Source organism: Salarias fasciatus, chromosome 2 (assembly GCF_902148845.1).
Source record: "Salarias fasciatus chromosome 2, fSalaFa1.1, whole genome shotgun sequence".
NCBI classification, from domain to species: domain Eukaryota; kingdom Metazoa; phylum Chordata; class Actinopteri; order Blenniiformes; family Blenniidae; genus Salarias; species Salarias fasciatus.
This window is the reverse complement of record NC_043746.1, coordinates 10,978,889-10,992,151: the sequence shown is the minus strand read 5'-3', so window position 1 is coordinate 10,992,151 and position 13,263 is coordinate 10,978,889. Positions and strand designations below refer to the sequence as shown.

At 43.7% G+C, this 13,263-nt stretch overlaps 3 protein-coding genes across 3 annotated transcripts; 1 reads left to right on the top strand and 2 right to left on the bottom strand.

Annotated features, from left to right (window-relative positions):
* The first annotated feature begins 70 nt into the window (after window positions 1–70).
* Window positions 71–1,662, top strand: LOC115401687 (glutamine amidotransferase-like class 1 domain-containing protein 3A, mitochondrial). The gene is made up of 5 exons (XM_030109983.1): window positions 71–124; window positions 507–619; window positions 909–1,080; window positions 1,161–1,362; window positions 1,467–1,662. Exons 2-5 carry the CDS (start codon window positions 512–514, stop codon window positions 1,657–1,659), a joined length of 675 nt encoding a protein of 224 aa, XP_029965843.1. The 5' UTR covers window positions 71–124; window positions 507–511; the 3' UTR covers window positions 1,660–1,662.
* Window positions 1,663–2,752: 1,090 nt separating this feature from the next.
* Window positions 2,753–4,191, bottom strand: LOC115405073 (probable alpha-ketoglutarate-dependent hypophosphite dioxygenase). Its single transcript, XM_030114518.1, has 6 exons — window positions 4,062–4,191; window positions 3,594–3,843; window positions 3,426–3,517; window positions 3,161–3,300; window positions 2,980–3,084; window positions 2,753–2,885 (listed from the first exon to the last, which is right to left on the bottom strand). The coding sequence occupies exons 1-6, from the start codon at window positions 4,189–4,191 to the stop codon at window positions 2,805–2,807; spliced, it is 798 nt and encodes a 265-aa protein (XP_029970378.1). The 3' UTR covers window positions 2,753–2,804.
* Window positions 4,192–6,091: 1,900 nt separating this feature from the next.
* Window positions 6,092–12,874, bottom strand: LOC115400798 (uncharacterized). The gene is made up of 7 exons (XM_030108831.1): window positions 12,610–12,874; window positions 9,942–10,092; window positions 9,359–9,502; window positions 9,068–9,196; window positions 8,730–8,978; window positions 8,368–8,493; window positions 6,092–7,788 (listed from the first exon to the last, which is right to left on the bottom strand). The coding sequence occupies exons 1-7, from the start codon at window positions 12,756–12,758 to the stop codon at window positions 7,561–7,563; spliced, it is 1,176 nt and encodes a 391-aa protein (XP_029964691.1). The 5' UTR covers window positions 12,759–12,874; the 3' UTR covers window positions 6,092–7,560.
* Between the last annotated feature and the right edge of the window lie 389 nt (window positions 12,875–13,263).

Below are 13,263 nucleotides of genomic sequence, written 5' to 3'. Positions count from 1 at the left end.
GCAACAGTGTGTGGGAGGAGACTGTAAAGACTATAAAGAGTCAGCTTCACGTTTCAGTCATCACACTTCTCCTGCAGAGCTCACACCTGTACACCCAGGCAAGCCTCAACTATACCTGCTCAAGGTGAGAAACCTGGTTTATACTGTATTCACGCCTTTCTATATATTTCATGAAAAGTTCATTGCTTGTTTGAGGTTGTTGTTATAAGTTAAAGTTATTTTGTTCTTGCTGTCAAATTATTACAGCACGTAGTGTTAAAAAGCAGGTGGAGCGTTTTAGTGTTCATTGGTGTCAACATTGCTGCCTGGCAGCAGCAGCTCCTCTGAGACTCACCTGGCTTTATAATTTTTTAATGTTACCATGCAACAGGTGGCAGCAGTGCTCAGATATTCAGTTGTTTTTCAAAATAAAAGAACAAAAACAAACATACACTCTCAAATCAATGGTGTGAAGTAAAGGTTTATCGTTCGTGGTGTTTTTAAATAATCGTGTATTTGTTTCATAGGCAGCATGGCAAAGCGAGTTGCAGTCATTCTGTCAGGCTGTGGAGTCTATGACGGGACCGAGGTCAACGAGGCCTCGGCCATCCTCGTCCATCTGAGCCGCGCTGGAGCAAAAGTAAGGACTGGTGTTTATCAGAGTATGCTACTGTGCATTCAAGCCCATCACAGGCCGAACACACTGACACAGAGACAAACCAATACATAGTCACAGGAAAAAAAAACCCAAAACATGATGACACAGGGACAACATGCAAACCCAACAATGAAAGGGTCTAAATACTAACCAGTCGACCACACATTCTTCAGAAGAGAATACCAGTGTTTGCATCACATTATATATTCTAGGTTTATGTTGTGTCTGAGATGATATATACTGTATGAAACGTGGCAATGTCTGATTTCAGGTGCAGATGTTTGCTCCAAACGCAGATCAGATGCATGTAGTCAATCACTGTGACGGCAAGCCTGCAGAGGGGAAGAGAAACATCCTACAGGAAAGTGCTCGTATCGGCAGGGGAGAGGTCACCGATCTGGCCAAGTTAGACGACACCCAGTTCGACGCCGTCATCCTTCCAGGTGAGGCTATAAAATGTCTGTTTGTCTCGACACCTCGACTTTTTGTGACATTAGAAATAAATCCAGCTGTGTTCCTTCAGGAGGATTCGGTGTGGGTAAAAATCTGAGTGACTGGGCTGTGAAGAGCAAAGGCTTCAGCGTCCAGCCACAAGTAGAGAAGCTCATCAAGGCCTTCCACCGAGCTGGGAAGCCGCTGGGGATGTGCTGCATCGCCCCCATCCTGGCTGCCAAACTGCTGCCTGGCTGCGAGGTCACCATGGGGCACGACCAGCAGTGTGACAAGTGTGTGACGTTTTTTTTATCAGCTTCAGTTGTTTAAAAGTGAAGTATTTGGATCGGTGGCTCAAAAGTTTTTTTGGTTTTTTTTGTCGCCTTTCTGTCTCCAGGTGGCCGTACGCTCAGTCCACAGGTATTGTGAAGGAGATGGGAGGAAAGCACGTCAACAAAGAGGTGGAGGAGGTTCACGTTGATGCCAAAAATAAAATCGTGACCACCTGTGCTTTCATGTGCAACGCTCCCATTCATAAAGTCTTTGATGGGATCGGCCTCATGGTTCAAGAAACACTGAAACTGGCTTGAGTTGGAATTGTTCACTTACATAAAACATCTTCATTCCTTTCTGAATTAAATCTGATGCTACATTGCGAATGATTCATATTCTCAATAAAAGCTACTGCGTAATTTACAATTGTCTCTCTTTTTTCAGTAATATCTCATTAAAAACCTAAATAAATGATCTATATGTTTAATATGAAGGAGACAGTTTCAGAGATGAACTGAAGATCCACTGATAATAAATCTTTAAGAAAAAAGTGGAGCTGAAAATAAATACATTTTATATATCAGTGTACCTCATGAAACAATTAGAGTCAAACTAATAATTCAAATTTTGACAGTTTCATCTGTATTTTTAATTTTTAATTTTCAATTTTTAACTACATCAGCTAAGTTCAACGACAGGACGCCTGCAGAGACTCTGCTGCTCGAGGGACTATTTAAACTTTTACTCTCTGTTTTAAGACAAATAGAACAAACAGTTCCTATTCAAAAAAAGAAGGGAAAAAAAAAGGATTTTATGACTGAAAACAGTGTCTGTAAAGCCCTGAGGAAAATAGCTTTTAAATACGAGGGGAAGCTGGAAGTGGAGCGGAGCTCTGGGTGAAAAGTGACACATTTATAAAGTCGGGCTTCGAAGGGATTTATGACAGTTTGGTGTGTTTTGTGTGTCTCCTGCTCGTCATATTATCGGCATGACGGGTTTGGTTTATGCAACCGCAGCAGTTGGGGGTTAAATCTTTTATTTATTTAAAAAAAAAAAATCACATTAAACTTAATCTCCATTGCAGGACTTCTTATTTGTATTATTTGTATGTTCAAACATTGAACATAACACCAAGAACAAAGCACCAAAAAGGCATTTAGTAACACAGAAAGATTGACACTTTATGAGAAAAAGCAGGAAATGATGCAAACCATAAATATTAATAATAGCTATATTTATTTAAAGCTCAGTGATTCAGTTCATCTTTACATGCTACAGTTTGCTGCAACGTTTTAATTATTCACAATCTTGTCACAGCTGAGATATTTTTCAAATCATTTTAATCACATTTAACAAGCAGTTATGCTTATTTCAGATACATGTTATTTAAATGTAATTACAAAATGAACAGTCCAAAAATATTCCCATAACAGTAACCATTGCTGTAGGATGGGCGTTGCCATTACAGGTTGGAGAAGTGACTGAAGTGGTCTGTTCCACATGCCAGCAGGGTCGCAGTGAATTTCCGGGGCCGATCAGGATCCTAGCAGCAAAAAACAAACCAAATACGTTTCCTCCAGGTGCAAGTCGGCGCTCAGACATGAGTATTATTCACATATGGAAGAGCTCTGCCTTACCTGCGTGGGGTAAGCTGTGGTCGGGACGTAACGGATCACGAAGCCGCAGCGCCTCCTCTGTGAGGTGTTGGCATCACTTGCATGGACAAGGAGTCCATCATGAATCTATGAAGGAATTCAGAGTTATTTCTCATGACTCATATGCTCACAGCGACACGTTAAAACAAGAGAGCAGACTCACAGACATCTGTCCGGCTAGCAGAGGGCAGAACACAGACGGCTCCGCTGGCAGCAGCTCCTCGGGGATCTCCTGGTTGACGGAGAGCATGTTTCCAGAGCGGGCGGCTTGTCGATGGGGCAGCATGCCAGAGCCGTGGCTCCCTGCCGTGTTAATTTCATAAAGTGCACATAAAATGCATTACATTCAGCGAATCATGATAGGAGTCAAGAGAAAGTCACTTAGAGAACGCTGAGGCATGGAGAGTGGATAAAAACAGCGTGGCTACCTGGGATGACCTGAAGAGCTCCGTTCTCTTTCAGGGAGTCGTCCAGAGCCAGCCACACCGACAGAACTGGCCCCCCAGCAATCCCCCAATACCTAGGAGCAACAATTCAAGTCAGACAAAATGAAACAAACCACAACAATCCCGTATCTGTCAGAAACTAGGATTTACCTCATGTCCTGGTGCCAGGCCACATATGGAAGATCGCTTCCTCCAGCTGCTCTCTGCTTGTCGTCGTTCTCCTGGACGCTCCCTGGTTTCAGTGTCGGGTATTTACAGATGAAGCGGGAGTCCAGCAGGATGACATCGGGCCCCAGCAGAGCTTTGACCACCTGCAGGATGTGCGGGTGCTTGGTCAGGTCCAGCACCCAGGGGTACTGAAGGTGAACATTATGAAGGCTGTACTGACAATACGCTTCACCTGGAAATGCAAAAAAAAAAAAAAACCAAAAAGGAAGTACAAGATTATTGTATCTTTTCGTACCTTTTCAGAAATGAAAAGAGGAATCGGCAGAAAATCATTCTTTGTAAAACATAATGCACATTCTGAAATTTGAACAGTTCTCCACCGTCCCTCCCTCCTCTGACAGGTTTTACTTCATTTTCCTCTTCGTGTCCAGACCCCCGCCGGCTCCTCACCGAATTCCTCCTCCAGCGCAGAAAAGGCTCGCCTGACCTCCCTCAGCTCCGTCTCATCGAGCACGGGCAGGCCTGAGAGGAAGCCCTGCTGCTGGTAGCTCTCCCGCAGCGCCGCCACGGATGCAGCCATCGTCTGTTAGATTGTTTCACTTGTGGCGCCTCAGGCTTTCTGAATCCAGAACACATGCAGCAGAGATGGTTCGTTGGGGTGATGGATGTAGTGCGACGTCTTCGTAACAGACAGACACGGCTGGGTTTTCATGTGGTGAGAAATTCAACACGGGGATGAGACTTCTGTCATGTTTTCTACTGAGCTTTCAGGACAATTTGAGGCTGTTCCAAGAGGCATAAAAATAAACAATGCACTCCTAATCTGAAGAGAAAAAGGCTTGAAATGACTAATAGTATTGACTAAAAATGACATTTTCCATACCTGCAGTCTGTAGTTTGGTCTTCTGGTGGTCTCTCTGTGAGTCCAAACCTATTTCCGAACCCCTCTGAGTGAGAGGTTATATACCGACCAGAGAACCTGTCAGCGTCTTGTAATTTGCGTTGTAATTTCACGTCAGAGCCGATGTGGAAAAACCCACACATGATGCATTCATTGTTCTCTGTTCCAGGTGTGACGCCTTTCAGAGGTCCTCATGTAACACGAGAACTGTCTTTCTTATGGAAAGCAAATGCTACTTTCATTCTCGAGAACAACATCTTCACATTTTACCATCAGGAAGCAGAAACTGGGATTGATACTCAGGGAATTCCTGGAGCTTTTCTTTACTCTGAAATCAGCCCGATGGGCCGACGCGTCTTGAGTTCACAGCTAGTCATTACTTTATCGGGAAGACTTTCCCAGTCATCAGCCTTGAATTGAATTTTCCTGTTCCGTGTCAGGAATTAAGAAAGCAAAGAACCGATGATTGACTACAGGACAAAGACTTTTCTTTAAAGACTGGTCTAATGGGAGTGAGAGGAGAGCTGGGTGACGGATGAGCGAGGGCGATGAAGAGCGGCCCAGTTTCACACTAATGAAGGAAGCTTTCTTCATATCACAGTATTTTAATATCTGTTACTTGTTCTCGCTTCATATTTCAGTTCTTCTGATTAAATCAAATGTTTTGACACTTAAATAATAATAAGTGAAAATAATAAGTTGGAGGATGTTTAAGAGAATACGTCTGTCACACAATTCAATACAAACGCAGAAAAATGAATGTTTCAACTTGTTACTTGAAGTGTTTAATGATTTTTAACAAATGATTAACAGGGGAAAATCCCTGATGGACCACAGCCATGCATGTCTGTAAGTAAAGTCTATCTGAAGGTAAGATAGGAGGAAATGGAAACTCTTAATCTGGTAAAAGTGGGACGTTTAAAGCAGAAAAAAAACCCTCATCAATAATCTGCAACTTGATTTTGGGAAGACATCCTGGTTCAGGGACCTCATCTGACTTTCTATGGATCCAAGCTCAACCACACAGGTCAAAGGGCAAACTATTAACCGCTGAGAGACCCGGAAGAGCTGCAGCCTCACTGCCAGAGAGGGAAGGGTGACTGAAGAGCTTTCCCAGAAGGAAACATGACTTCAAATCTAATGAATGTCTTAGATTAAGTTTTAAAATCAATACACATATGTAAGCAGATTTCAGCTTCCACCTACTGCCGGTGCAATCAGCTGACGTGCACGAGGCAAAACGTGTCTTCAACAAAATAGAAATCCAGCATTTGATTCCAGCTGCAGCCGTTTTTGAAGTGAAGCTTGAGTTAAGTTGAGCAGAAATACAGAAAATACAAAGTGAGATCGCTGATGTTCAGAGCTGATGTTCAGATGTGATCAAACTGACCGTCCTTATCTCATCACCTTCGCAGTCAATTATTTAGGGTATTTCTTTTCTCTGCTGGTTGTCTGGGATAAAATATTCTCTGCAAAATCCTTCAAAGACTTCAAAATGAAAAAAAAAAAAAAATCTCAAAAAATAAATGCACATGTATTAACTAAACTGACATCAACTGAGGGCGCTACTTTCTGACACAGAGCTGTTTGATGGTTTATTCATGAAATCTGGATTTCGAAAAAAAATAAGAGTAAAAAAGGATGCCTGGGACGCTACATGGAGGCTGTCTCTTACTCCAAGACCAAGACAGACACTGAACATATTTATATAGTGCTACATAATATACAGATATAGGAAAAAATCAGATTCACAATAACAATTTAGGAACACATGCACTGAAGCAATCCAATAAAGTGAGCAAGTCTTAAGAAAATAGCAAAACTTGTGAGAAAATATGCAACATAAAGTAGAAGTCGACCACTTTTTTATTTTTATTGTTTGCAAAATAAAGAGTTTCTGCAGTTTTAACAAGTATACACCTGCAACACATCCGGGAACCGATCATCCAGCAGGTGAACTAATCACATTGTGGTAACTATCAAATGTGTATTTCATCAGTGTTACATCCTTCTGGATGCCAATGTCAACTTTGTTGATATAGCACATTTAAAAAGAGGCCTATGGCCTGACAAAGTGCTTCACAGTACATTATAAAACCATCAAAACAGAGCAGCAGCATCTGGTCAGCTGATCTAAGGGCTCTGGAGGCTCGATTCACCTTCACAAGGTCAGATCACTATTCTGGGGCCAGTCCAATCAGACACCGAAAGAATCTTAAAATCAATCCTGCATTTAACCGTAAGCCAGTGAAATGAGGAAAACAGTATTAAAAAATCTCCAAATGCAAAAGCTGTCATACCATAGATATGATATAGATATATGATATTTAAATTTAAATGTCTCTTTGAACAACTTTGGCTCTTCTCGATTTTGATTTTTTTTAAAAAGTCAATATGTAGAGATTTGGAAAACTGTAATGCTGTTTCAGCATAGGTCTTTCAACCAATATTGTTAATATTAACAAAGGTGTAAAATTTCAACTGGATTTAAAAAAAACAAACTACAAGTTCACCATCAGCAAGAATTTCTGTTGCAGTGCTAAAGTTGCATTGCTTTGATTCTTCTCCTTTGTAATGATTCTGCTGAGATTTGCATGGAAATATGAGGATAATACCATCCACCTGTTTTCAGCTGAGTTAATTTTGCAGTGAGGGAATGAATTCATGAATTCCCCGCAGCGATAAAAGAATGGATCATTCATATGGAAAAAATACATTTTCTGAGTAAAGCAGATTTGGTAACTCTCTTCTGGTCAAAGTGCAACTCACATAATTCATTTTGAACTTCTGAAAAATCTGTGATAATTTTTGGTGAAATTACAGGCTTCTTGTACTTTTCCAGTAATGTATATTGATGTGATTAAAAAAAAAAAAAAAAATCTAATTTGTTAATGCTGAAGTGTGTTATTAATGTACATCTAGAAGTACAATTTTATTTGAAATTTATTGTGTATTCAGTTTTGAAGACCCGAAGAACGACATCTGTGCGTGTGTGTGTGTGTGTGCCTGTGTGTGTGTGTGTGTGTCTAGCTTCCTCTCGGCCTGAGCTCAGCGGGACTCCTTGTCCCTGTTGGGGTGTTTGGAGCAGAGCGGATGGTGCTGCTTCCTCTTCTCGGCGCCCGCTGTCCTCCTGTCTCCCTCTAGCAGCTGCTGCTGGTTATTGCAGCGGTGGATCAGCACCGGGTCCTTGTTCGGAGGCGTTTTCTGCAGCAGCAGTCTCTGCAGCACCTGTTTGTCAGACCGCTCCCTCCTGAAGTCGTCTTCATAAATCTTTAGCTGCAGCGACAGCACAACGGCACACAGTGGAATCAGAATAATGCATGAAAAGCAACACTTTCCTAAATATTCAGGGAACAACAAATGAGAAGCTGTATCTGCTAAAGAGTTTTCTTTAATTCAGGATTCAGGGCATATTTTAGTTAAGTATACTGCTGATGAAAACATGCAGGAATTCATTTGCATTAGTAAAGATGTTTGAAGCTCCGGGTGTGATTCAAGCCGGGTTTAGGAATTGTCATTTCTTTTTGTTAGAAAAGGTTAATGGATTTCACTTATTTCATTCATTCATTCCCACTCCAGTAGAGGCAGCCGCCGTGCAAGACACTCAGTCCAATCCAGGGTTTAGTGTCTTGCTGGAAATCAAACCGGCAACCTTCCGACTGTGGGACAACTTGCTCTATCAATTGATCCACAGCTACAGAGTCAAATTCAGAGTCACCAATTCACCAAATGTATGATTTTGGACTGTGAGAGTAAACTGGAGAACCCAGGGGGGTCCCATCTCCACAGAGGGAGAACATGCAAACTCCACACTGAAGGCTCAGCGGGTGCCTGAACCCGACTCTTGAGCAGTACCTGTTCCTGCAGCAGTGCCACCTGCTGGCGCATCTCCTCCCTCTTCTTCCTCAGCCGCCGGTTCTCCTGCTGCGTGTGCTTGTGGTCGTTGTGCTCCGTCTGATATTCAGCCTCGTAAATCTCGGTCTGCTCACAAAAGACACCGACATGGCAGTGAGCCAGCAGTGAACCCCGCGCACACGCTGCTTTCTGAGCGGCACAGCCGCCACTTGGTGGCACCGTTCGCCATGCGATTGAAGTCTGGGAGCTAAAGCAAACCTTTCCCCGGCAACAGCGGCTCCACATCGGTCCTGTACTCATCAGATTACAGACAGGAACATGCTTCCCTCCCTTTCATTCCTGACGCTGCTCTGAAAGCCCACCTGACACCTCAGCGCCTCCAGCTGCTCCTTTAAAGCCTGCACTTCTTGCTGGGAGTCTCCCGGTGCTCCCAGTGGGGGGCCGCCGCTCTGGCCTTTTCCCTGCCACCCTGCCTCTGGGCAGGGAGACGCTGAGAGGAACGGGGACGAGGGGATGTAGCCAGACACGTCGCCGTGTGACAGGTTGGGGCTTCCAGCAGTCGTGCGGCCGGGACAGGGTGTAGGGCTGCGTGCCACAGCGCTGTACTTGTCCTGTGCAGGAAGTAATGACAGATAATTCAATCATACAGCAGACAGCCTCGCAATAGGTGAGACATTTTCACAGAGGCTTACAGCCGTACCTGTTTGGCAGGTGGGCAGTCTCTCTCCGGTTGATTCATCCTGTTCTCGAGCAACCTGATGTACTCTTGCAGCTCCTGGTTCTTCTTCAACTCCTGCATCAACGCCTGTTCATAATAATCCTTTGCACTCTGCAACCACAAAAACACTAAACTTGATATTTATGCAAACCACACAGATACAAAACAAAACCTCCACATTGTACCTGCAGCTTTCCATACATGTGCAACAAAGTCAGTGTTGTGTGTGTGTGTGTGTGTGTGTGTGTGTGTGCTCAAAAGCTGAGTGTTTACTTGTTGGTGTTTGGCTTTGAGGAGCAGTCGGCTGTTCAGCAGTTTGATGGCGTTGTTCTCCAGCTCCACGGCCTCCAGCCGCTGCTGCAGACCCAGCGTGGCACTGCGGTACACCTGGTCCCAGTCCTCATTCAGCTTCATCAGCTATGACAACATCGTCACCATCACCATCACCATCACCATCATCATCATCATCATCATCATCGTCGTCGTCACTGATAAGGCCTCCTCTGCAGTAATCGATAGTGTCACTTGTTTCGTCATTAGTGGCATCATTCTCAGTCCTGGCACCCAGAAGTGAGGTAAGACGTTTCGCTCTTCTTCTGCGTTATCTAATCTCCATCAGCTCAGGAAGCCATCCTCACTCTCCTTCTTTTTCATTTAAGCAGAATCTAATTGAAATAAGACCGCAAAGGTGGTGAAAATGTGTGTTAAATAATCATTCCTCACAGCTTTGCAGCAGTTTTCACACGACGCCCACAGTCCGCCTCTGGTTTTCAGAGAACTAGTTGTAATTGCCAACATCAGCAATAAAGCGGTGGACCTGTGGAGAGTCTGCACCGGATTCAATGTGATGTCTCACCTCTTTGTTGACTCGACGGAGCTCGGTGTTTTTATTGAGCAGCAGCAGCTTCTCCTGGTCGTTGGAGGTGACTGTCAAACTCTCGGTGATCAGGGTGACCTGCTCCTCCGTGGACATCAGTCTGTCTCCCACGGGGCCCACATTCTCTGTCCTGCAACACAGGAAAACGGACACGACATGCCGAGAGGACATGCGCCATAAATAAAATCGTAATGAAGGAAGATTTCCATCAATAAGCAAACACGTGGACGGGCAAAATACTGTCAGAGCACTTTTGAACACCCACTCACGCAGAGTGCACTTACAGAGAATCGAATAGGCGCTATTATGCACACCCACGCTCACACACACATACACACATGCACAGTCACATTATGCACTCAAGATAGGCAGACACATGCACACTCATTGTAATGCATTTCTCTGCACAGGCCTGTTAAAGTCTCTGTTTACTACCTGATGTATCTGAGTATTGAGAGCCGCTGGAAACAGTGTGGGAGATCGTCTCAAAAAAGAAAACAAAAAAAAAATGGAGCGACTTGAAGGAAGGGAAATGTTTGCAGGTTTAATTAGTCAAACTAGTTTCCTTTCCGCTGGCTGTGTTGCGTTGTTAGGCCTGGTCTGACAGGGAGAGACCCAGGGGGATTCTGCTCAGGGAGGTACGCACAGCTCTGCCTGTAGCCCCCAGGGCTTCTTCACACACACACACACACACACACACGCACACACACACACACACACACACACACACACTGCTGGACTGCAATAACCTCGCCAGGCTGAGAACAACAAAGAATCACAAACCGCGATCACCTCTCATCCCCCTGAAGGCTGAACTCCTCCGCAAACACACGCTTTCAACCACTTATGAACAGTGTCCTGCTGCTGTTACACAATGTTAGTGAGCAGTATTGACAGGTCAAAGCAATGCAAAAAGAAATATGTAAATCTAGTTAATACCACCAATAGAACTCAAGTTTTTTTTTCCCTTTTTGTAAAAAATTCATCCCTGACAAAACTTCATGCCCAGTACCAAACATATTCCCCCCTTCCCAAAAAAACATGCATGATATTAATAATAACATTGTGCTGTTTAGTTCAGTAGCCTTTGAAACATGGAGTCTAAACAGGCGATAAAACATTGTGTCCTCAAGGTTGTAAAATGGTTTGACATTGTAAGAAGAGCTCAGTCACCTTCTTGTGAAAATGACAGGAGTGACGTCGCCCTGAAACAAGAGTGGCATCAATCTTCTGAGCTGACTTCCGCTAATGGCCACTCTAATCATATAATAGTTTCCCAGAATGTCTAACTACTGTATATTTTCAGGACAACCTTTTCAGACTCATGTGAAGGAAGCATTGTTAATACAGCTCCAACAAGGTCTGTTTCCCTTTTTCTGAAAAGGTGACATTTTCATGAAATACACCCAAGAGCAACCCTCCACAGTAAAAATGTTTTTTTATTTTTCAAAAACACGCTCAGTAACTTGTGTGAAATCCGCATGGCCAAATCAGATCATCAGGAATTGTTGCTACATAAAAGCAGAGCTTACCTCCATTCCAAATATTTGTCTAAATCTCGACTAAGGGCCATCTGTCATCCCTCTGGGTTCAACAAGGCATGAAAAAGCTTTGGTGAAGGCTGTTTATGGCCACTAATAGGTGAATCATCCATAAATAACCATCGGCTCTGCAGCTTGGGCATGAGGGGAAAAAGCAGAAATGAAGCAAAATGAACTGAAACAGAGCCTGATGTCAGTGGCCAGCCTGGACCCAGGTCCAACGCCCCGTCCTGGCAGCGCAGCACTGTGTAATCAGCCATCATGTTGGGAACAAGCTCCATGTCTCCCTCCACAGTTCCTCCCCTTTCAGTTTGACAGCTACTATGAATTCTGTGACCCAGTTTCACTAAGTTTTCATTTGAACGCCGGATTGAAAGGACACCGAAATGCCACAGTGTTTTTTTTTCCCAGCAGTATGGTAATTCACTGTCAGGGCGTGTGATGAAGAGGCAGATTATATCTCTTCTTCTTCTTCTTCTTCTTGCTGCTGGAAACCCTGACGAATATCACTCTAGAAAAGTCCGTCTGAGTAGGCGATCGATGGCCAGAGCTGAGTCCCCTGACGGAGGAAAGGCTGTGGGATTTCACTATTGCAATCTGAGTATTTTGGGAATGTCCCCACATTAGGAACTGTTCTTTTAACAACGCCGCAACTGTTGTGAAACAGCGAACTGAAGCCCACAGATTTATGACCTCAGTGGAAACTCCACAGTCACTTTTCATTCCTCCTCTTACCGGCACTGACCTCTCCCACAAGAGCTGAATAAAGGCTTAACCCAGATTAACGCAGAATATCATCAATAACCATTAATGACCAAATTACATCCATTTTTGATATCAATGTTTTCAAACTGAGGGGCAAAGAAAGTATTCAACCTGGACACACACACACACATATACACACACTCATCGTCAGGGTACAATTAAGAGTTAACAATCAACCTCAAATGTTTGTTTTTGGACTGTAGGAGGAAAAAAAAATGCTTAAAACCAGAGAATTTCTAGCTATGAGACAAGAAACATTGAAGCAGATCGTCTTCCGCCTGGATACGGTGTGTATCAATAGATTTACTGTGTTAATGTAAGAATGTAGCACACACACATACCATAATCCTCCAGATGGTTTGGGTTCCTCATGGTTCGTGGGGAGGCTGCTTTCACTTTGTGGTGTTGAATTTTCTGGTGTTCCTGCTGACAGCTCTGCTGCTGATGAGGATGACAGAGAAGACGACAGAGAAACCAGATCTCCATCCATCCTTAAATCTTCATAAAGCCTATTAGAAAACTACAAAAAGAGCGTCTACTTCACGAAGTCCACCCTGGGCATGTGAGAGAAAATAAATAGAGGTGTCAGTATTGATACGTAACAAAAGAGGAAGTTGCTGAGACCAAGAGACACATGACGCGAGGAATAGGAAGTGACACCGACGAGCCGCTGCAGCTTTATGTTAAAGAGGGCCCGTCCCTCTGCGGTTCGTCGGTTCTAGTTGTTTCTCAGACGCTGTGACCACAAGATGCTCAGCAAAATGCTGCGTTGGTTCGACATCGTGGAGACATCACAAAGCTGATGTGATGTTGAGGAAAATTCTTCCCTGTTCGCCGAGCTGCGGTCTTGTACTTTTAAATGAGCAATTCCAAAATAGGCCAATCCGCGGAGGGTGAATAGATATGCATAATTTCTGCATGATTATACAGTATATTGCGGGACATGTAATTGATAATAATGGTAATGCATACATTTATTCATGACTCATAATAAT

Coding starts and splice junctions, on each gene's coding strand:
- LOC115401687 (XM_030109983.1), top strand. CDS start 512: ATGGCAAAGCGAGTTGCAGTCATTCTGTCAGGCTGTGGAGTCTATGAC. Junction 620..908: donor TGAGCCGCGCTGGAGCAAAA/GTAAGGACTGGT, acceptor GTCTGATTTCAG/GTGCAGATGTTTGCTCCAAA. Junction 1,363..1,466: donor CACGACCAGCAGTGTGACAA/GTGTGTGACGTT, acceptor TTCTGTCTCCAG/GTGGCCGTACGCTCAGTCCA.
- LOC115405073 (XM_030114518.1), bottom strand. CDS start 4,191: ATGGCTGCATCCGTGGCGGCGCTGCGGGAGAGCTACCAGCAGCAGGGC. Junction 3,301..3,425: donor AGCTCTTCAGGTCATCCCAG/GTAGCCACGCTG, acceptor TTAACACGGCAG/GGAGCCACGGCTCTGGCATG. Junction 2,886..2,979: donor CCACAGCTTACCCCACGCAG/GTAAGGCAGAGC, acceptor TTTTGCTGCTAG/GATCCTGATCGGCCCCGGAA.
- LOC115400798 (XM_030108831.1), bottom strand. CDS start 12,758: ATGGATGGAGATCTGGTTTCTCTGTCGTCTTCTCTGTCATCCTCATCA. Junction 9,503..9,941: donor TCCGTCGAGTCAACAAAGAG/GTGAGACATCAC, acceptor ATGTTGTCATAG/CTGATGAAGCTGAATGAGGA. Junction 9,197..9,358: donor TCAAAGCCAAACACCAACAA/GTAAACACTCAG, acceptor TTGTGGTTGCAG/AGTGCAAAGGATTATTATGA.